General features: G+C 48.9%; 1 protein-coding gene across 1 annotated transcript in view; it reads left to right on the top strand.

The window, feature by feature from the left end:
- The window catches only part of CLPTM1 (CLPTM1 regulator of GABA type A receptor forward trafficking), a 405433-nt gene extending 383368 nt beyond the window's left edge, over positions 1 to 22065 (top strand). Inside the window, exon 14 of the mRNA XM_086938446.1 lies at positions 21364 to 22065. Coding sequence (XP_086794572.1) covers positions 21364 to 21545 — 182 coding nt within the window. The 3' untranslated portion in view covers positions 21546 to 22065. The remainder of the gene's footprint in view (positions 1 to 21363) is intronic.
- The last annotated feature ends 1163 nt before the right edge of the window (positions 22066 to 23228 follow it).

Genomic DNA, 23228 nt, shown 5'->3' on the forward strand with positions numbered 1-23228 from the left:
TACACTCGACGCTGAAGGAAAAAGAGCTAAAGGCGATTTCGACGTCCACATCGAAGAGAATCGCCAAAACTCTTGACGCTGAAAAAGCAGCCGAAATGGGGAGGAAGAAGAGAAGGCTCGAGGCCGAAATGAACAGCATCCTCCAGAGGAAAAAAGACTTCGACGAACGGATGAGCAGATACACCATCCCTTCGAAGCCCGCAACTGTAGTCGAAACAGAAGTCGAGGAGGAGTTTGACGCCGGAGAACCACCGAAAACTCCTGAACCGACAGTGCAACAGGACGAAGAAGGCCTGTACTATGACTAAGGGGAAGTCGAGGACGATCAGCGGACATACTTGGGCTCAACATTGTCGGAGGCGCAGGACCTGGAATGGCAGGACCTCGAAGCCGAAAGCCCGGAGGAGGGCGTAGAGTCATATCCGTTGAGGCCTTCGCCGCCGGACGACATTGGCATCTACAACATGGGGATTAAAAACGCTGCAGTAACAAATGGGGTAATGTTAGAGGAGGAGAAACCAAAATCCTGTTTACTCTTGGAGACTCTGCTCCCCACTCAAACTAGGAGCCAATTCCTACCCATGCCCCCAAGTGTGCTGGACCAGGGCAGGAAGCCTTCAAGGAACCAGCAGCCTGCAGATCTGTCACCCCTAGAACAGAGAAAAAATACAAGCATTCCTTGAAGGATCCAGCATATATGCAGGGATCCCTACCAGCTGACTCCATTATAACGTCAACAGCAAGGGAAAGGGCCAACATCCCCACAAACTCAGGGCCACCTCCAGACAAAGAAAGTAAGAGGATAGACCTCATGGGGAGGAAAGTAGAGGAATGCAGCAATTCACTGGCACATTGCAAACTCCAACACCCTAATAGACAGGCATGCCTATCAGCACTGGGAGGAGATCGGGCAGCTGCTCAAGCATCTCCCTGAAGAATACCAACTAAGGCCTACACACCTGGTGGAGGAAGGCAAGAACATGGCCAACACCTGCCTAAAGTCGGCCCTGGATGCAGCAGACAAATCCAGCAGGTTTATGATGATTGGAGTGAAGGAGAGACAGCACAGCACGCCTCGCTCAGAATCTCCGGTTTCAAACCAGAGGTACAGAACAATATTCTCAACACGCCCTTCAACTGGGAACAACTGTTTTGGACCCTAGTTGAAGAGAAACTGTTGCAACTCAGAAAGGATAATGAAACTGCAAGATCCATGGGAGCACTGCAGTTGAGGGATGAGGAGGGGCACACACTCAAGGAGACTGGGTGGCAAAGGAGGAAGCCAACCGGGAACATCTCACCAAGCCTTCCAGCAGACCTATCAAGGTTGCAACAAGGCGCAACCGCAGAGTCAGCAGCAGCATACCTGGCAGTACCAACCAAGAGGCTAGTCCTTTCGGGGATGTCTGACCGGACGGGGACAAACAAGAAGGGGGGACAGCAACCCACCTCAAAGTGACTCCGCTGTACCAAATTTGGCCCCCCAAAACAACCTCTCTAAAGGGGCAGCACATCAAAAGACTCAAACAATTAAACAAAGTAAAGATCCCCAACCATGTAACACCGGTAGGAGGCAGACAACATTTTTTCCAGGAATGGAAGAAGATAACGGACAAATGGATACTCAACATCATACGGTTCGGGTACTGTATAGAGCTGGAAAAAACGCCACCCAACAGGAGGCCAACCAACAAAACACGCTCACAAAGAGAGCTTGCGCTCCTTCTGCAAGAGGCACAAGACCTACTCCACAAGAAGGCAATAGAAAAAGTGCCATACAAAGAAAGAAACAAGGGAGTGTACTCCAACCACTTCCTATTACCAAAAGTGGACAAAACGTTAAGACCCATCCTAGAACTACGGTTCTTAAACAAATACATAAAAACGAAAAAATTCAAAATGACATCCCTACAGGAGGTTATCCCACAAATATGAGATGGGGATTTCATGTCCACTATAGACCTCAAAGATACTTGCATACACATTCCCATGAACCGAAAGCACAAACATCTACTGAGATTTGCCATCAACAAAGTGCACTACCAGTTCACAGCCCTAGCCTTTGGACTAAAATCTGCACCAAGGGTCTTCACAAAATGCCTAGCAACAGTAGCAGCGCACCTACGAAGGCAAGGAATACATGTATATCCCTACCTAGACGACTGGCTGGTAAAGGCGAATTCCTACAACCAATGCAAACTACATGCTCTGCGGGTCAGGCACACGCTAACAGAGCTAGGTTTTTCGGTAAATTGGGGAAAGTCCTCCATAGAACCAGAACAGGTGAAGATCTTTCTGGGCGCCCAGATCAACACCATCCAAGGCAAAGTGTCCCCCAGCGAGAAGAGCACCTCCGCCATACTGAAGGAGACACTTCAATACCGGAAGGGGCACGCTCTGACAGTGAGCAACTTCATGGGTATGATGGCATCCTACAAACACCTGGTCCCCAATATTCGACTCCACATGAGACCATTCCAGGAATGGCTCCAACAGCACTGGTCACAGGCTACTGGGAGTTGGGAGGATCTAGTGGCTTTACGCATGCAGGGCAAGAGTAGATGTCATGGTGAACCAAAGAGAACATAACAAAGGGAAACCATTTACATCACCAACTCCAACAGTGACCATCACAACAGACGCATCCCAGATGGGGTGGGGAGTGCTCATGAACCAGTTTAAGGGGAGGGGTTTGTGGACGCAAACAGATATGGCCAAACACATCAACTACCTGAAACTGAAGCCCGTGTTTCTAGCCTTAAAAGCCTTCCAGACGCAGCTGTATTGGCACAGGGTGTTGGTACAAACAGACAACACCACAACTATGTTCTACACCAACAAGCAGGGAGGAACACAATCAGCGGCGCTATCCGGACTACCGCAGGAGATATGGAGGTGGGCCATCCCACTACAAATAGACCTCCTGGCGATACATCTACCAGGGAGGGACAACGTGGAAATGGACAGACTCACCAGACAGACCTCAGCATCCCAGGAGTGTTCAAGAAGCGGGGGACCCCACAAATAGACGTGTTTGTAACACACCAGAATGCTAAATGCCAATACTTCGCATCCAGACAGCCAGGTCAACAATCCCAAGGGAATGCCCTATGGATAAGCTGGTCGAAGACATTTGCCTACGCTTGGCTACGCTTTTTCCCCTCAATACCACTGATGCACAGGGTGCTCAGCAAGTGAGCCAAACAATATAGATACCAAGTTTCTTCGAAAGACCATCCACAAGCAGAGAAAGAGCACCTACCACTCTGGACGCTAGAAGAGCAGTGATGCATTACATTGAAAGGACCAAAGATTGCAGGAAAACAAAACCATTCTTTGTGTCTTTCGCCATCAGTTTCATGGGAAGACCAGTAACTAAGAATACCATTGCGTGATAGATCGCACAAACAATCCAATTCTGGGAGCAGCTCAAGCCCACTCTACAAGAAAGAAGGGAGCAACGATAGGGTTCCTAGCAAACACACCCATCCAAGACATTTGCATGGCAGCAACATGGGCTTCAGTGCACACGTTCACTAAACACTACTGCGTGGATATACAGATGAACAAGGAAGCACAAGTAGGACAGAAAGTGCTTCAGCATATATTCAACAACCAACGCTCATCTTCCACCCAGCTACCGCAAAAATAGCAAACCACTACGAAATCTATGCACAGCATAGTGAATCTAGAAAGATTCATGCTGCAAAATGAATAGTTTCTTACCTGTCGGTGTAGTTTTGCAGCTTAAAGACTTTCTGGATTCACTAGCGAACCCACCCACCTCCACCAGAAAGATGAGGCAGGAGGGAAGGATAAACGGAAAAAGGATACATTATAATACAACCCAAACAAACAGAAGGGAAAAAACAAACCGAAGATGGCGTCCAGAGGTGGGAGCTTCCGGAGGAAGCTAGCCGACTTCACAGGAGGACACCAAATGGTGGGACGTCGACGCCCACCTGGGCCACGAAAAATAAACTACACTAGTGGAAAGTTCTGGAATCTGTGTGGATCCACAAATTTCCACCCACTCCACATTCCCCAAAGTCTTCTGAAAAAATGGTACCTCACTTGTGTAGGTAGGCCTAGTGCCCGCGAGAGGAAACGCCACAAAATGCAAGTGGACACACCACAATTTCCAGGTGAAAAATGACCCTTTTTTGGCAAAGTGCCTAGCTGTAGTTTGTGAACCCTAGCTCTGCCGGCACCTAGGGAAGCATAACAAACCTATACAATTATGAAAACTAGAGATCCAGGGGAATCCAGGATGGGGTGACTTGACTGCCTCTCCCCAGGTTCTGTTACCCAGAATCCCTTGCAAACCCAAACAAGTGTCAAAAAACACATTTTCCTTGAATTTCTGCGTGGGGAAGTTCTGGATTCTGCATAGATCACAAATTATCTCCCACCCAGCGTTCTCCCCAGGTCTCCAGATAAAAATGGTACCTCACTTGTGTGGGTAGGCATAGTGGCTGCAACAGGACATGGCCCAAATCGTACTGTGGAGACTTCAAAATTACCTATAACAAACTACCTGGTTTTGGAGGAGCCTGAGGTTTTGGCCCCAGGCTCGGTGGCCATCTTGGGAAACTACCAAACCCAAACATTTCTGAAAACTAGACACCCTGGGGAGTCCAATGAGATATGGCTTCCGTGGATCCCCCAACGTTTTCCTACCCAGAATGCCCTGCAAACCTCAAATTTAGCTGAAAAAGAACACATTTTCCACATATTTTTGTGTGGAATCACCATGCCGGCACAAATATCCTACCCCACTGCGTTCTCCTTAGTGTCCAGAGTAAAATGGTACCTCACTTGTGTGGCTGTCCAATGCAGAATTGGCTACAAACCTATTTTTTTTAAATGTAGTGCATAGAATTCTCGCTGCTATACCATTATTACCTATGTTTTGGGCTCTTCCCAGTCACAGGCTCTTGGCCCACCCACACAAGTGAGGTATCATTTTAATCGGGTGACTCAGGGGAACGCTGTGGGGTATGACATTTGTGCCGGCATGGTGATTCCACGCAAAAATATGTGGGAAATTTGATTTTTTCAGCTAGCCCGGGGCCAAAATCTCAGGTGCGCCACCCACGCGAGTAAGGTACCATTTTTATTGGGAGACCTGGGGAAACGCTGGGTGGGAGATAATTTGTGGATCCACTCAGATTTCAGAAGATTCCCACACAGAAATTTGAGAAAGTGATTTGTTTCAGCGAAATTTGAGGTTTGCAGGGGATTCTGGGTAGGAGAATGTTGGGGTACCCACGCAAATCATACCTCACTGGACTCCTCTGGGTGTCCAGTTTCCAGAAATGTGTGGGTTTGGTATGTTTCCCTAGATGGCTGCCAAGCCCCGGGCCAAAAACCCATGGGACCCCCCTTGCAAAACCAGGTTGGTTTTGTGATAGGTAATTTTGATGTCTCATCAATAGGTTTTGGGCCCTTCCCTGCCGCGGGTACTTGGCTCACCCATACAAGTGAGGTACCATTTCTATTGGGATACTTGGAGAAATGCTGCAGGGTTGGAAATTTGTTGTTAGTTTTTTCAGCCTGAAAATTTGAGCACGATAATGCAAGGAAAATGTGACAGTCAAATTTTGAGGTTTGCAGGACTTGTGGGTACAAGATAACTTGTTGAGATCCACAAAAGAGACATCACCATGTACTCCCATGGGTGTTTAGTTTACGACAAAATCTACAGTTGGCAGGTTATTATTAGATGAAATGTACACCTTTCCAGAGAGACAAAAAAAGACAGATCTGAAAGAAGCAGGTTAGTATTAGATTCCTTACCTTAGAATATCCCCAGGCGTCAGACTGGATCAGGAAACTTTTGCGTGGCAGTATCCTTGCGCATCCGTAGGCGTCGTCTGCGACTCTGCGTCGTTGGTGCCGGGATGACGTCGCCGGAGTACTACGATGCCACCCTCGCGTGCTGACGTCGGTTCTTCTTTTTTCTGCGCCAGCAAGTGCCGATCCGGAAAAAGTTGTACCCTTAGTCAATTTTTTACTAATTGATCCTTTTTGATCATCTTTCGAAGTCACTCGACTCGGACGGTGCCGGTAGGGATGCCCGGGTTCAAACCCTGCGTCGATTGTAGCCGTCTGATGTCGGTTACCGACCCCCATCGCCGGTGCCTTCACTGTCTGGGCCCCGACAACGAAGACAAGTCCTGCTCCGACTGCCGAGCCCTGACGTCCAAAGCTAGACTGGAGCGGGCCCACAAGCGACTCGAGCTCCGGCAGTCAGCCCCGCGCTGCTCGAGGTCTCGGTCCTGAAGGAGGTCGAGGGACCGGTCGCAGGACCGGAGTCACCACAGTTCCGGGAGTCCTCGTCAGTCTTCGGGCTCAAAGTCCTCAGGTAAGAGGCACAAGAAGTCGAAGAGGCGACATCGCTCTTCTGACTCTCCCCGACTCTCGGGCGACGCGGCCGAATGGGGGGGGGGGTATGGGAGTTCGGTCGGCAACGCCCCCGCTGGTCCCTGGGCAGAACACGACGCCGGAGATCGAGGCCTTCCTCATGGCCATGAGGTCGCTCACTACTCCGTCTGGTTCCGCGGCGCCTTCGGGCCAAGCGGCCCCCACTGGGTCCCCAAGCGACCCGGGTGCTTCGGCGCCGTCGGGTGCTTTGGTCTGACGTCGCACGGCCCTGCCGGATCTGGCTCTGGATCCGGGTCGTCGCCGGTCGACCTCGCCGGCGCCAGTCCCCCAGAGTGTCACCCCCGGCGCCGTCCCAGGAAGATGATGTCCCCGGTCCTACCCTCGATTCGGGTCCGGCGTTAGAGCGGCGCCGCATTTGACGCCGCTAGGAGATTTCTACTTCTACGACCTGGCCCCATCCTTTGAAGCTGAGTATCAGGAGATCAGTGGCGAGGAGGATTGGGAGGGGTCCGAGGACCCTCTGGCACGAGTGCCAGTCTTCTCAGGACAAGGCAGGTGAGCTAGGGGAGGCCAGTGGTCTGGACACTTCGCCCGACACTGGTTTTGTCTCCCCTCCTACCGTGGCTACGGAGGAGGGGCTGCCTATAGTGTGGTGCTGACGCGGGCTGCCAAGGCCTTGGGCCCTGAGCTCCCAGTCGCGGCCGTGAGGACTAACCTACTCGCTGAGGTCCTTAAACCGCAGGCAAGCTCGGCTGAGCCTCTGCTGCAGTTAAATGAAGGCCTTGTCAGACTTTCTTCTGGGCACTTGGTACAAGCCCGCTACAGGTCCGCCTGCCCACTGCGGGTAGCTGTGCGCTATATAAGCTCAAATACATTTACATTTACATAGGAACGTGGCCAGGCGCCACCGCCCGGCTGCGGGCGACCCTTGCTTCCTGTCCACCCACCCCCGAGAGCCTGGTCAACCAGGTCTCTAACTCCCAGACCGCATTCCCGACGGCTCCCCCCGATCGGGAATCCAAGAGGTACGAACAGTATGGTAAAAAGATGTTCTCCTCACTTAGTTTGGGGTTGCGGTCAGTCAACACCGCGTGCCTCTTGGGCCGTTACACCCACTCTCTGTGGGACACGGTCACGGACGTGCTGCCACAATGTCCGGAGGGTTTCCGGACTGAACTCATCCAAGCCCTTGTGGAGGGTCGAGATGTGGCACGGTATTCCATCCGGTGTGGGCTGGATACCACGGACTCGCTGGGCAAGGCGATGGCAACGATGGTGGCGATTCGTCGCCACGCCTGGCTGAGGTCCGTCAACTTTTCGGCTGATGTCCAAAACACTCTTATGGACATGCCATTTGATGGCTGACGCCTCTTTGGCGACAAGGCAGACAGTGCGCTTGTGCGCTTTAAGGACTCAAGAGCAAATCCAAGGCAACAGCCAAGTCCTTGGGCCTCTCGGCCCGCGCCAGTAAACTGTTGCCTTTCGCTCCTTTCGTGGCCAAGGAAGGGGCGCCCCCACACGTCCTGCCAGCCACGGCCCGCAGACTTACATCCAGTGGCTGCGGTCAGGGACAACGGTGAGGTCAGTCCACACCTACCCCTGCAGCATCCGCCTCGAAACCCTCCTAGTCCGAGCTTTCAGGCCCATGTGACGCCAGTGGGGGGCAGGGTTCGCCATCACCTCCTCCACTGGCGCACCGTCACATCGGACAGGTGGGTGCTGCAAATCGTCCGAAGGGGCTACACCCTTCCCTTCGATGCGACCCCTCCAGCCATGCCACCGCAGTACCACTGCGTGTCGGGGGATCACTTGAGTCTTCTGCGAGAGGAAGTTACGGCCCTCTTGGCCAAGGGGGACATCGAGCGCGTTCCTGGGCCAGAAGTAGGGTGTGGTTGTTACTCCCACTACTTTCTGGTTCCCAAGAAGGGCAAAGGGGGCCTACGCCCTATCTTAGACCTGCTGAATGTCAACGGCCTCCTCCGGAAGGAGAAGTTCAAGATGCTGACTTTGGCTCAGGTCTTAGCTGCCCTGAACCCGGGAGACTGGATGGTAGCGTTGGACTTGCGGGACGCTTATTTTCACATCCCCGTCCTGCTGGCCCACCGGCGTTACCTGCGGTTCACGGTAGGCCATGAGCACTTTCAGTTTACCGTGCTCCCATTCGGCCTTACCAGCGCCCCACGGGTGTTCACGAAAGTGATGGCGGTGGTCGCAGCTCCTCTCAGCAGGTTAGGGGTTTCAGTCTTCCCCCTACCGCGTCTAAGTACTCCGGCGACGTCATTCCGGCGCCAACGACGACGACGGACGCTGAGCCGCAGACAACGCCTACCGACGCGCAAGGGTACTGCTACGCAAAAGTTTCCAGATCCAGTCTGACGCCTGGGGATATTCTAAGGTAAGGAATCTAATACTAACTACTGTTTCTTACAGATATAGCGTTACCGAAGGTAAGTAACTTATGCATTACTGCACAGCCATCTATTCCTCAAGCACACACACACATTGGTTAGATTTGGCACAAGGGCGAGTGATGATTCATTGTGTAAATGTTATTAACGAGATTTCACAAAGATGAAATGCACTGTCAATAATTGAAAGGACGAGAAACTGAACCATTGACTTGCAGCTCGTGAGCTGTAAAGCTACGAAAAGGCACCAACTGCTTTACAGTCCATTCACACACTTTCATACATGATGCATACAAGACCATTCACACCACCACCAGGCACAAAACCATTCACAAAAAGGGACAAGGTACAACCTGCTTGACAAAAACAGAAAAGACAAATATTTCTGCACAACCACCTATTCTTAAAGCACACATACATGCTGGTTGGATTTGGCAGGAGTGTGAGTGATGATTCAGTATATACAGTTGTATTAACCAGAGATTTCATAAAAATGAAATGCACTGTTTATAATTGAAAGGATGAGAAACTGAACCATTGGCTTGCAGCTCGTGAGCTGTAAAGCCACGACAAGGCACCAACCTCTTTACAGGCCATTCATACACCTTTCATACGTGTGACACATACAAAACCATTCACACCGCCAGCCGCGGGCCCAGCACATTACAACACTCACACCATCAGACCCCGCCATTCAAGGGCCCATCACTTTCACATGCCTACATTCCTGACACAGCAACCACACCAGCTCACGGATTGCATATAGAATAGTGTTTGGCTAGAAGTGTGTGTAGTGACCAGCAGCAAGTCATTACTCCCACACCGCCAGCCAAGCACAAGTCCACCCACACCGCCAGCCAAGCCCAAGTCCACCCACACCGCCAGCCAAGCCCAAGTCGACCCACACCGCCAGCCAAGCCCAAGTCGACCCACACCGCCAGCCAAGCGCCAGTCCACCCACACCGCCAGCCAAGCGCCAGTCCACCCACACCGCCAGCCAAGCGCCAGTCCGCGCACACCGCCAGCCAAGCGCCAGTCCGCGCACACCGCCAGCCAAGCGCCAGTCCGCGCACACCGCCAGCCAAGCGCCAGTCCGCGCACACCGCCAGCCAAGCGCCAGTCCGCGCCCACCGCCAGTCCGCGCCCACCGCCAGTCCGCGCCCACCGCCAGTCCGCGCACACCGCCAGTCCGCGCACACCGCCAGCCAAGCGCCAGTCCACGTTCACAGACAGCCAAGCGCCAGTCCACGTTCACAGACAGCCAAGCGCCAGTCCACGTTCACAGACAGCCAAGCGCCAGTCCACGTTCACAGACAGCCAAGCGCCAGTCCACGTTCACAGACAGCCAAGCGCCAGTCCACGTTCACAGACAGCCAAGCGCCAGTCCACGCACACAGCCAGCCAAGCGCCAGTCCACGCACACAGCCAGCCAAGCGCCAGTCCACGCGCACAGACAGCCAAGCGCCAGTCCACGCGCACAGACCGCCAAGCGCCAGTCTAAACACACCCCCATCACATTTAGGATTTTTTTATACAAAAATAAAACACAAACAAATTGCAAATAGATACAAATCTAGTAACACAAAATCTGAAACTAAATGCATTGCACAAATGCAGACCTTGAAACTGAACAAAAAATATAAAACATGAGACACCAGGCAGTTCACTTTACCACTCATGGATGCTCCCAAAAATTATTTTGCGTGTGGTACATTCAAAAACAAGCAGGCACACACAGCCCAGGGTTAGAAGGACACTAGGGGCAGTACATACAAGTCACCTTCAGCGTACCTCTTCCCGAGCAGACTTCATCTCCTACTGGGAAAGTCTTTTGAGGGTGTGGGAGGAATGTGCGATCTTTCAATCTAGCCACATCCTCCACTACTCCAACTCTTAGAACACTTGCCTTTTCTACTAAAACAAGGCTGCCTATTAGACTCCTGAAACTCAGCAAATGTCATCTTCGACTCAGGACAAGAATCCTTGAATACAACAAAACCATTAAAGGTTGCCAAGTGGAAAAGATGCATAGCCAACTGCTTATACCAAATGTAAGCCTTACGAAGAGCAGTGTAAGGTTCCAACCGCTGATCTACTCTGTCAACACCACTCGTGCCTATTATAATCTAAAAGGCACACAGGTTTGCGCGCTTCAGCAACCTGACCCTAAACAGTCACAGGTGAAGTGCTTTCATCATGGATGGTAGTCCGCATGTAGACATCTCTCCTGTCTGAAAACTTCACAGATAGAAGTTCAACGCCACGCACTGCACTGTCCCCACACAAGCTTTGGACAAACTAGTTGCCCCAGTATTGGAACTTTCACAGATTCCCATGCTTTGTATCATTCCCCGTCGTCGGACTGGGAGTCTCGGTAATAAAAAATATCATAGTAGTAGGTACAAAAGAGAAAGGAAAGGCCTAGGCCTCATTCCCTTTTGTAACATATCAGCCTATTTTTGTAAAAGAGACCAAACTCTAGGCGTCAGCCAATCAGAAGAGCCTCACCCTTCGAACCTTCCTGAAGGAACCTCAGAGCCTCAGATTTTCTACTGCACGTTGTGCTAGGGAGTCTCCATTGAGCTCTGCTCTATTTCTACTCTTTCAAAATCATTTCAACAGTTATTTCTTCAGAATTTTCTTCAGATTTCATCAGGAATCTCATTTTTCATCAAGATGTCTGAGGTTGAGAAGAAAAAAGCCCTTTTCAAGCCCTGTTCCACCTGTGGGAAGAAAAGGCTGTTTGTGGAGGACAAACACCAGGATTGCATCTACTGCCTGTATCCAGATCACAAGGCAGAGGACTGTAAGGTCTCTCCACCAAGACCTTGAGAGATCGTGCTGGAAGGCTTCTTACATGGTTGCAGAGGCAGAAGGAAAGGAAACATGGAGTTTTCAGTGATGAGGAGGAATCGGCTTCCTGTGCTTCCTCAAGAAGGTCAGTGAAAAGGGGTAGAGGTTCCCCATCTTCCTCTATTGGGCGCCCCTCAAAGGCTTCAAAGAAGACCCCCAGGGAGTCTGATGGCCGGGGTTCAGGAGGTTCCCCCCACCACAGTGGGTCGGGCAAGGCAGAACTGGTTTCGCCTCCTAAGGGTGAGAAGACAGACCCAGCCTTCAAAAGACCCTCTTCACACTCTTCAGAGAGGAGTTCCAAGTCCTCTACGACGAAGACTTCGTCGGCGGTGGCTCCGTCAACGACGAAAATGAAGCCCAAGATCTAATTGGTCCCGTCGACGGGCTCGTCGACGGGAGCGTCGAAGACGAAAGCTCCGTCGTCGACTAAGAGCTCGACGACGGCAGCGTCGACGGGGAGTGTGCCGTCGACATCGTCGACTAAGACATCGTCGACGAAGAAAACATCATCGCCGACGGCGGTGACGACGACAACAGTGCCGACGACGATGTAGACTAGACGACTGTGTCGACGACGGTCATGTCGTCGACAAGTGCATCGACGACGACAACAATTTCTACATCGACGGCGGGCTCGTCGTCGGTGGCGTCGACGACGACATCTGCACTTCCTATCTCGTCGACGAGGATTTCTCCGGCGTCGACGGACCAGCCAACGATACTGGCGGCGGAGAGAAGGGTGACAATTTCTCTCACAAGGATCACGCCTGAAATGACATCCCCAAGGAGGGTAACCTCTTTACCTCCCACTATGTTGCTAGACCAAGAGGACTCTGAAGGGGACGGTCAGGATGGTTTTGATTATGCGAATAGCCCATCTCAACTTCTCATCAAGAGTCAAGAAACAGACTGCGAGGAGGCATATGAACAAGGTGGAGGCGACTATCCACAAACAGACCACTCAAGGGACTATGAACCATAAGACATGGTTTCAGTCCCGACGTCATTCCTGCATGACCTACACAGGATGCTGCAGGAGTACAAGTCGAAAGCCGAGCGACCAGCACAGAGGAGGTCTACTCCGTCGACACCAATGAAGGACCAATCTTCGGTTGTCCCTCCCGTGCACCCGGTACAGACTCCTCCTCAACCACAGCGGCCAGTGCCTCAGGCTGCGTTGGAACCAGCCGATGATCCAGATGGGGATCATGATAATGATACGGATGTGTCATCCGGTGATAATCATGACTCGGATCAGGAAGGAGATGAGTACAATGACTTGTACCTCACCAAGCTTCACCTCACCAAGACTTGGGTGATTCTCCTCCTGCTGACATCGGCAGCTTTCGTCAACTGATGGAGCGTGCAGCTGGACGATTTAAATTGGTGTTGCCTGCTCAAACCACAGACTGTTTCTTGTACGATTTTAAAGAAACTCACTGCAAAACTACAAGGTCCATTCCGATTGTGGAACATCTATGGAAGGAAGGTTTGAAGACCATGAAAAACCCAGCGACGGTGGTCCCTGTGCTACCGCGCCTTGATAAAAAGGATAAAGCGCCAGAGGATGGACCTGCAGCGCTAACAGGTCATCCCAAGCCGGACTCTGTTATATCACAGGCAGCGCAAAGGAAGTCACGGAACCCTTCTGCTCCCTTGACGGCCCCTCCTGACAAGGATGGACGACGGCTTGATAACACAGGCAAGAGATTTTCATCCATTGCTAGCCTTCTGGTTCTCGCCGCAAGTGCTTTGGCAATATTGGGACGATATGATCGCCAGTTATGGTGCGATATAGCTCCCTATTTAAAACAACTTCCACCAGAATCTGGGCTGGAAGCCAAGAAAACCTTACAAGAAGGTGAAGCGGTCTCCATGGAGATAATAGACTGTGCCATGGACATTGCCACAACGTCCTTTCGGGCTTTGGCAGGAGCGGCAGTGTTGAGACGCCAAGGGTGGCTAAAGGCTACTTGGTTTAGGCCAGAAATCCAAAACAAGGTCCTTGATCTACCTTTTGACGGCGAGGCACTCTTCGGCAAATTGATCGACGATACTCTTCAAGAGATCAAAAAAGACACGGAGACAGCTTGATCGCTGGGAACACTCCAGTACCGCAAAACTCCTTTTAGAGGCGCAAGAGGCAGAGGAGGGGCTTACAGAGGCGCATACCAACAATAGCGCTTTTCTTCGAACAGCTCTGGATACCAGCCTAACCGCCAGTCATACCAACAGAGACAGGGCCAGTCCTCTGGTTACTCACAGCCTTACAACAAAGGCAAGCAGGCGGCCCGTGGACGGGACTCGTCCAAACGCCAATAGCGGCCTTCTGGCTCTGCCTACTGCTCCCTCCTCCAAGAGATCATCAATTGGAGGCAGGGTGTCGAAATTCCTTCTGAACTGGTCCCAAATTACATCGGACCGTTGGGTGCTCAACATCATCAGACGAGGACATACTTTGGAGTTTACGGAAGTCCCTCCACCCAGACCCCCGACAGCCATTCCATCAAAACATCTGCATCTCCTACGACTCGAAGTACAGCAAATGCTCCGCAAAGGGGCGATAGAGCCGGTCCCCTCCAACCAACAGGGCCACGGTTTCTATTCCAGGTTCTTCCTGGTGAGAAAGACGCTGGAGAAATGGCGCCCCATCCTGGACCTCAGGGAGCTAAATGCCTATCTCATCTCCTTATCCTTCAGGATGGTATCCCTGCAGGACGTTTTGAAGATGGTCAACCCGGGGGATTTCATGGCCACACTCGATCTGGAGGATGCGTACTTCCATGTCCCGATTCACCCAGCACACAGAAGGTTCCTACGCTTCACAGTAGCCAAGAGCCATTTTCAGTTCAGAGTTTTGCCCTTCGGCCTTCGCTCTGCTCCAAGAATTTTTACAAAGGTGCTGGCACCTGTAGCAGCATTTCTGCGAAAGAACCACTTCCAGGTCTTCCCTTACCTGGACGATTGGTTACTAAAGGCCCCGACCAGAGCATTAGCGCAGGACGAGGTGCAGGCTTGCACCAATCTGTTCCAAAATCTGGGTCTCACCTTGAACACGGAGAAATCCACGCTGGTGCCATCACGGACAGCACGGTTCCTGGGAGCGGTGTTGGATTCGCAGCTCTCAAAGGCATTTCCTACTCGAGAGAGGATACAGAAACTGCAAAGATTAGCACAAGGCCTTCGAGGAAAAAAGTGTCTTTCTGTGCGCAGCTGCAAGTCGCTGCTGGGGGTAATGTCATCATGTATTCCCCTGATCCCGCACTGCAGGCTCCGGATGCGCCCCCTGCAGGAGCAACTGGACCTCCAGTGGCAGCAAGTGCAGGGATCGTTAGACGACAAAGTGATGGTCACTCGAGAGATGGAGGCAGTGCTTTGGTGGTCGCATCAACAAAATTTATGCCAAGGTCTATCCTTCTCAAGCGTTCCATCACCTCACATACTGACAACGGATGCGTCATTGGAGGGATGGGGAGCAGTGATGCAGGACCTGCAGGTCAGTGGCCATTGGTCTCCAAGCGACCAAAAGCTACACATCAACCTGTTGGAACTGAGAGCGATCAGGCTAGCTCTTCAAGCCTTTCTTCCGCGTCTCCAGGGTTCACAAGTGCTAGTCAGGACGGACAACACCACGGCTATGCATTACGTGAACAAGGAAGGAGGGACGAGATCACTCCTCTTGTCGCGAGAGGCTCAACAGATTCTGGAATGGACAATTCTTCACGGAATTTCTCTAAAGGCGGAACACTCACCAGGAGTGCTAAACGAGGGCGCCGACAGGCTGAGCAGACTCGCCTCAGTCAGTCATGAGAGGGAGCTGAAACAACAGGTTCTAGATCTGCTCTTTCAAACATGGGGCACACCAGAGGTGGACCTTTTTGCGACGCCAACCAACAGGAAGTGCCGAACCTACGCCAGCAGGTTCCACCATAGAGGCTCATTGGGCAATTCCCTATCAATAGCCTGGACGGGGAGGTTTCTCTATGCATTTCCACCGATTCCCCTGATTCCACGCCTTATCAGAAAAATGAAAACAGAGCCATGCAAGCTAATCCTTATAGCCCCGGCATGGCCAAGACAATTCTGGTACACTGAGCTCCATCTGCTGTCGCTAGTTCCTCCGATAGGGCTGGAGGATGTTCCGGATCTCCTGATAATGTCCGAAGGACAAGTCTGGCATCCAGACCCAAGATCGTTGCACCTGACTGCATGGCTCCTGACCAGCGAGAATACATGAATGTTCCTCTTTCCAAGGAGGTCAAAGACATCCTCTCTCAGGCAAGGGCGCCGGCCACAAACAAAACATACAGACTGAAGTGGAAAAGATTCTGTATTTGGTGTAAGAAAGAAAAGATCGATCCTTTCACGTCAAAACCTCATCAACTCCTGCCTTACCTACTCTCGCTAGCTAAGTCTAATCTGTCCCATTCTACTATCAAGGTTCATTTAGCAGCGATTTCGAGATTAAGAAGATCTGATTCTGGTCCTTCGTTATGGTCTGCAAGAATTGTCAAACAATTCCTCAAAGGCCTGTTCAGGGTCTATCCGCCAGTGCGATCTCCTCCTCCAACATGGCATCTAAACTTAGTCCTGGCTCAACTAATGAAGGGACCTTTTGAGCCGGTTCACCGCTCAGACCTGAAATACTTATCATGGAAATTAGCTTTACTCTTGGCCCTCACATCGGCTAGGCGAGTAGGGGAGATGCAGGCCCTAACTATCCAAGAACCTTTTTTGCTGTTCAAAAAGAACACTACCATCTTGCGGACGAACCCAAGGTTCATTCCCAAAGTTCCTACTGACTTTCACCTGAATGAGCCTGTGATCCTAAAAACATTTTTTCCGAACCCAGTCACTCCAGCGGAAAAGACATTGCACACTCTGGATTTGCAACGCTGTCTAAAATTCTACATAGACAGAACCAAAGACTTTAGAAAGTCTTCGCAATTGTTCATTGCCTTCGGCGGTCCAAACAAAGGTCTCCCTCTGTCAAAACAGGAGATCTCAAGATGGATTTCGAGTGCTATTCTGCACTGCCACAAGATAGCAGGGAAGCCTCTGGTGGGCAAAATTCGTGCTCACTCAACGAGATCAGTGGCTTCTTCTACGGCCCTCTTTGGGGGGGTACATATCAAAGACATCTGCAGGGCTGCAACCTGGAGCAGCGTACACACGTTCACTAAGCATTACTGCTTAGAGTCATTGCAGCAGGATGACGCGGCTGTGGGCCAGGCTGTCCTGAGAAACCTCTTCAAGTGATTGGTGAGCTTTCCTTTCTATCCCACCTTCCATGGGTAACCCATTTTGTAATTTTCTTGCTAATGTTATGATATACTTCTTTACAAAATGTGTTTATGGTGTTTACTGCTTGCTATTCTGATACAAAGCATGGGAATCTATGAAAGTTCCAATACTGGGGCAAGAAAACAAGTTACTTACCTGTAACTTTGGTTCCCCAGTATTGTTAACTTTCATAGATTCCCATGCGCCCACCCACCTCCCCGGGGAAAGCTCAGCCTTCAGCAAGTATGGTGTCTAGCACACTACGGCTACGAAAATCTGAGGTTCCTTCAGGAAGGTTCGAAGGGTGAGGCTCTTCTGATTGGCTGGCGCCTAGAGTTTGGTCTCTTTTACAAAAAGAGGCTGATATGTTACAAAAGGGAATGAGGCCTAGGCCTTTCCTTTCTCTTTTGTACCTACTACTATGATATTTGTTATTACTGAGACTCCCAGTCCGACGACGGGGAATGATACAAAGCATGGGAATCTATGAAAGTTACCAATACTGGGGAACCAAAGTTACAGGTAAGTAACTTGTTTTCTTCTTTAGGGAAACCTTTACAGTTAGAGCGGATTGTGCCATAAGCAACAGTGTCCACTTTAGCCAATTCCCTGAACAGCACACCAGTGTAGAAGTTATATACATATAAATGGTGACCTTTGTTAAAAAGTCCTATACCAAGTTCCCACACAATTTTCTGTCACTCCAGAAATGGACGGAAAACCAGGGGGGTAATCCTGGATTCCTTACCTGTGTACACCCTGAAATTAGATACAAATAGAGTCCTTCGGTCGCAGCATATACACAGCTTAATTCAATAGCGTGCCCTCTTACTAGGAATGTATTACCTAAAAACCAAGAACCCCTTGAACAAGACTAAAAACAAATCCATGGCCATTTCTTTCCCTGGAGCATAGATTTCAGAAAATCGATCTACAAAGTGATCAATGACAGGCCGAATCATAAAGACTGACACATTCAGGGTGATCTTGCGGCAACGCTAAACTATTATCGACAAAATGCAGCATCCGAAGCAGAAGCAAATACCTATCACGACTCATGAGTGCCGGAAATGTAGCTGTTGCTATCAAGAGACTAGTAGACCAATATGAAGACATTGATGGCTTCCTTAGCAAGCCCATCAAAAAAGTTAAACCCAAGAACTTCTTCATCTCTTCCATATTTATGGGAGTCCACCGGGTAGCTCTAGAATGGGGCTTAAGGCTGGCACTGTTGTCCCTTAAAAACTGTTCGGCATACAAACTAGTCTGCTGAACAATCTCTGCCAAAAACACATCGTCCATAAACAACTGAAAAACATGATCGTCAAAAAGTTTTCTGTATTCACTCTATACCCTGGAACTCCAGTAGAGTCTGGCAATGCCGGCTGCACCTTGCCTGGGGCAACCCAGAGGTCATCACTTCCAACTGAAAGCCTTGCAGCCCAGGCTGCAACCCAGATGCCTCTTGCTGCACTATCATCACATCAATGTTCTCCTCTAAAACAGACACTTCATCTGCACTGAGTCACTTCATCCGCACTGAGAGTGGCTTCATCATCCGATTTCATGTGGAGAGAAAACTCGCTGCCTGAATCTTCCCCTCCCTCCTCTGCCTCAGATGCAGAGTCAGTCTCTGAACCATGGTCAGAGGAAGACTCAAAAAGCATACCAACAACCTGCTGAACAGTAATCCTGCGGCTAGCCATTATCCTTACTAAGAAAGGAGGCTGCACAAACTAGTCAACAACAACCAACACTGTTCAAAATAAGTAAGTAAAACAAATGTGTGCCTTCATGACAAAGATCTATATACTCAAACTATACGATTCACTTGCAAGAGACCGCTACACTCGCCAGCACCTACTCTGCAGAGACAGCAAAAACCAATGATATCCCACTAGAAAAAAAACACAAAACCAATTACTCCCAAGACAACAAAATACACATCGAGCACAAATGCAAAAAGTTTTGGACACTCAAAAAACAGAAACCAAACATACTGCCATTTTTACATTTACATAACATCTACCATTTGTAGAAAACACATTCATGAGGAGAAATGAAAAACATTTACTTTGTACAAAAAAAGTCTCTTACCATACACAATAGTATAAACAACAAAAGAATGTGAAAGATTTGTTAAAGTGCAACCAAAAATTGATGTAGGGAGTTGCTCTTACTCCAGAGAAACCAGGTTGCACCTGTGGGTAAAAGACCAACAATAACAAACATATAGAGAAAAGACAAAACAAACAGTTAATTTCCATCTTGCGTAGTTTGTTTGTAACAGGAAACTCATGCTCAGATGAAGTGCACAGCTCTTTGTTGCCTGAATATCATGCTCCTGTGCTTGTTTGTTGCAAGTAAATCATGCTCATGTGCTCTAAACAAAAGTGCATATAGACTCAGGCTAGTACAATCGTCCAAAGGAAAAAAAACAAATGCAACTACACAAACAGTGGAACCACCAGTAACAAAACCGCAACTTGGAAAAGTCTAAAGAGCTAAAACCTTGAACTAAAACAAAAAGGGAGAAATAAAGCATTACAATTTCAATTGCAAGTCACAAGAAATAAAACAATTAACATTATAACACGTTATGTCACTACCCAAATGGTCAATCGGCCAGATGGGCCTTCAAATAGGGCTGAGAAAAATGGAGGGTGATCTTTCCCAAGGGATCGGGTTAGGTCTTCTGCCAGGCCGATCTGTGCCCCAGGTGGGGCAGAAAACAGCAGACAAAAATGTGCCCCCTTTGCACAAGAAATAAATCCCCGGTGCCTAGTAGGGTTTTCTGCCTCCCCCCTACTGCCTAGGGTAGAAAGGCCAAAAAAAGGGGCAGATCTGTCCCCAGGAGGGGCAGAAACAAGATTAACCAAATGCTTCCCCCTTGGAAGCAACCATGTTGCTTCCATTACACATACAGCAAAATCCCTGGTGCCTAGTGGATTTTCTGCCCCCCAAATCTGTCCCCAGGGGGGTCAGAAAAAAATCTTTAAATTAAATCTCCCCCTAAGGAAGCAACCCTTGCCCAAGGGGTCGGTACCTTTCATAAAAAAAAATCCCTGGTGTCTAATGGGGGCATTCCTGCTGCACGATAGCGACGCTGTGCGCAATAGTGCAGCAAGAATGCCCTGCATTGAGACATCAGTGGAGAGGAAGCACTGTTCCCTCTCCCCCGATTGCTCAAGGCTTGTAGATCTGTATCCCCCCCCACCCCCCCACCCCACCCCCGGAGCCCAAAGCTCACCTCTTCCTCCTTGGGATGCCTGGAAGCAAATGGCTTCTAGACGTCCCAGCGCTTCCTGATGACATCGGGGTGCGCTGTGCGCGATGACGTCACAGGATCGCCAAGGGGGATCGACGGAGCGGTTCTGTCATAAGCACATGCCCACTGTGGCTTATGACAGAACCGCTCCGTCATAAGCATCGAAGGGTATCATTTGCTTATTGCTGTGTTTAGGTGTTAATCTAGAACTAATGAGCTAGAAACCTTTGCCCAGACAGTGTGAATGTGTACAGGTGACAAAATAATGAAGTAATACTAACCCAAAAATGTGCAGCATTATGCTGTCTAAGTTGTATACTGTTTGCGCATAACTTAGTAAATCCTGCTGCTCAATTTGGCCACCCCTACCGCATAATTCTAGTGGCCCATTTTATTACACAAGTTCTCGATTCTTGGTATCTAACTCTGATTCACAATTCCTCTTACCAACCGTCCAAAATGTAACAACTTGATAGTAGATATATACTCGTAAACTTAATTGAGGGTCTGCTGGACATGTACACCTTTCTAGAAGTTGTGCATTTCAGGGGAACGCGTAATTCAAAGGGACACTTCTTTTCTGATGGCTGGAAAATGTGAAGATATAGAGTGTATATAAATTCCTAGGCCTTCCGAAACTGCAGCAGTATCACACTGTGAGTAAGAGGTATTTTTCATCTTCAACAATAGTTACAGGTAAGTACCATATATTTTATCATATTATCAATCTTTTTACTCCCTACTTTCAATGGAAGAGAGTAAAATACTTCTATCGCTCAGCAACTCGGCCTGCAGTTTTGTATATCTGGATTGATAGATTGGTGGGAATTATATTGTATTGCCTTTTGTAAGAGCTGTATTTTTTACATGTGAACCTTTAACTTGCATGTATGCTGATGGATCCCAGCTAAGGCTTGAAGCTTGAACATGTAAAATCTATATATCAAACAGCCTGACTGCGCTAGTTAAGGGTTTACACTAGAAAGATCTTTGAGTCTGCTGGTTAAAGAGTTTGTCTATAAAAGGTGTATTATCTGCAATTTCCTTCTAGAACAGAGGTTGTGGAGTTGGATTTGCATCCTGATAACGTGCTTGTTTTTTGCCCTTGCGTTGTATACATAACTAAGCTGTCAGATAATAATTTTTTCTCTTGCTCCATTTTAGATGTTGTCTTCTTCATTTACTTGTACCAGCGCTGGATTTACCGTGTAGACCCAACGCGAGTAAACGAGTTTGGCACAAGCGGTGAAGCGCCAACACCACAAATAGCTCCCCCTGCAGCAGGAGATGGTGCCCCGGCACTGAGCATCACAGACAAGCCAGCAGAGGAGAAGAAGAAGGACTGACTTCCTTTCATTTTTATTAAAAAAAGAAAAAAAAACAGAAGGAAAAAAAAGTCAAACAAACTTTCACTGTTGGATAAACAGACAAGAGAGCAAATGAGTTTCAGAAAGCTGCTGAGATCCCTCGGGTCGTTAGCTTTTTATTTTATATTCCAGTGATGATAATTAATATTATGTTCTTTTGACTGGTGACGTTCGTAAAGTGCTATGTCCGTTGGAGAGAGCAAGCAGATGACAAAACGGGAGAGGATGCCGTCATTCCCAATTGTTTCAAGTAAAGAAGCAAAGACCTGCCTCATTCGTCAAATCATCGTAACCTTCATTCCATTGCAAGATTCCGGCAAGCGATGGTCATGTGTTTTTCCTAGGAAGAGGAAGTCTGCAGATTTTATATTCCCTCATGTGCTCCACGTATGAGGGCTGTTGTCTGCCTTTCCCTTTCACTCTGGTTTGTCATTTGATTTGAATCTACTCTGGAGATCCCAGATTTAATAAATTCCTGTGGGTGTTTAACTTAATGCCATTCTCCTGTGTCGATCCAGGCGTTTTCTTTTTTGACATTCCTTATTCTTTACCGCCTTCTACTAAGGCCAATGTCTCACCCTTGGTTTCGCAGCAGTGCTGGAAGTTTCTCAAATGGTTGTGGGTGTACCATTAAGATCTTGTCTACCATTAATTAGCTGGTGCACTTCAGCATTAAGATTTCACTCCCTCCGGTAAGTACTCAGTTGTTCATCTGATAAAGGAAACATTTCAGTACCTACAGCCACAAAGGCATATCTTTGGTGGTGAAGGTTGTTTCCAGGGTGGAACACCTCCCCCACCTTTCTTAATTTGTCAGGTCACAGTCCATGACGGTTAGGGTCATATCATCACATCACAGGAGAGTAGGTTGCATTCGGTATTTGCTTAGTCAGCAGCCCGAGTCATCTGGTAGGACCCTCGGTGAATGTCGGCCAACAGGCTTTGCAGCAGTGGTGAATGGCAACTATAATGCCTTGTTGTGGAAACAGCACTTGTGGCAGTTTCCAGACTTAATAGGAAGTCCATGGTCCCCGCTGACCAATACTTCTTTCTACTCTGTGTCTTGTCTTCCAAAAATGCACAATACCATATAAAAGCACGTAAGCGGACTGGGCTCAAGTGACATCAGTAGATATACTTAGGCCAATATTCCCTAAAGCCCATGTTATGAAAGGCCAGCTAGTCTGAGAATGTTCTCTTATAACGTAACAAGCATTCCATAGGGAGTCATTGCTTTGCAGGCACCACATCAGAAGTCAATACATTACATGAAAGTTTAATTCACAATTAAGTTCAGGTATTAAAATTTAAACCTTCTGTTCCATTATTTATGTATTAACTGAAAAAAACAAAGGTTACAGGGACCCTATAGTTAGGCTCAGATTTCACTTGTGCAAAACCATTGAAATTCGTCTGTTACCTGAGCTAACTATAACGTACACCACCACAATGCACTGCTTATGACCTCACATATTACATCACTCGCTGATGGCTCTGAAATGACATCACTGATGACCTCATCCAGTGATTGTGAATGTTTTCTAATTTTTTGTGTTAAACGTATATACTAGTATACTACTAATGAAATAATCCTTTTTATTAACATAGTTGATGTGGGTCACTCTGTGAGTGGGTGTCTGAGTGAATGTACAAGTGTGTGTG

This window comes from Lissotriton vulgaris, chromosome 9 (genome assembly GCF_964263255.1).
Source record: "Lissotriton vulgaris chromosome 9, aLisVul1.2, whole genome shotgun sequence".
Classification (NCBI taxonomy): Eukaryota; Metazoa; Chordata; class Amphibia; order Caudata; family Salamandridae; genus Lissotriton; species Lissotriton vulgaris.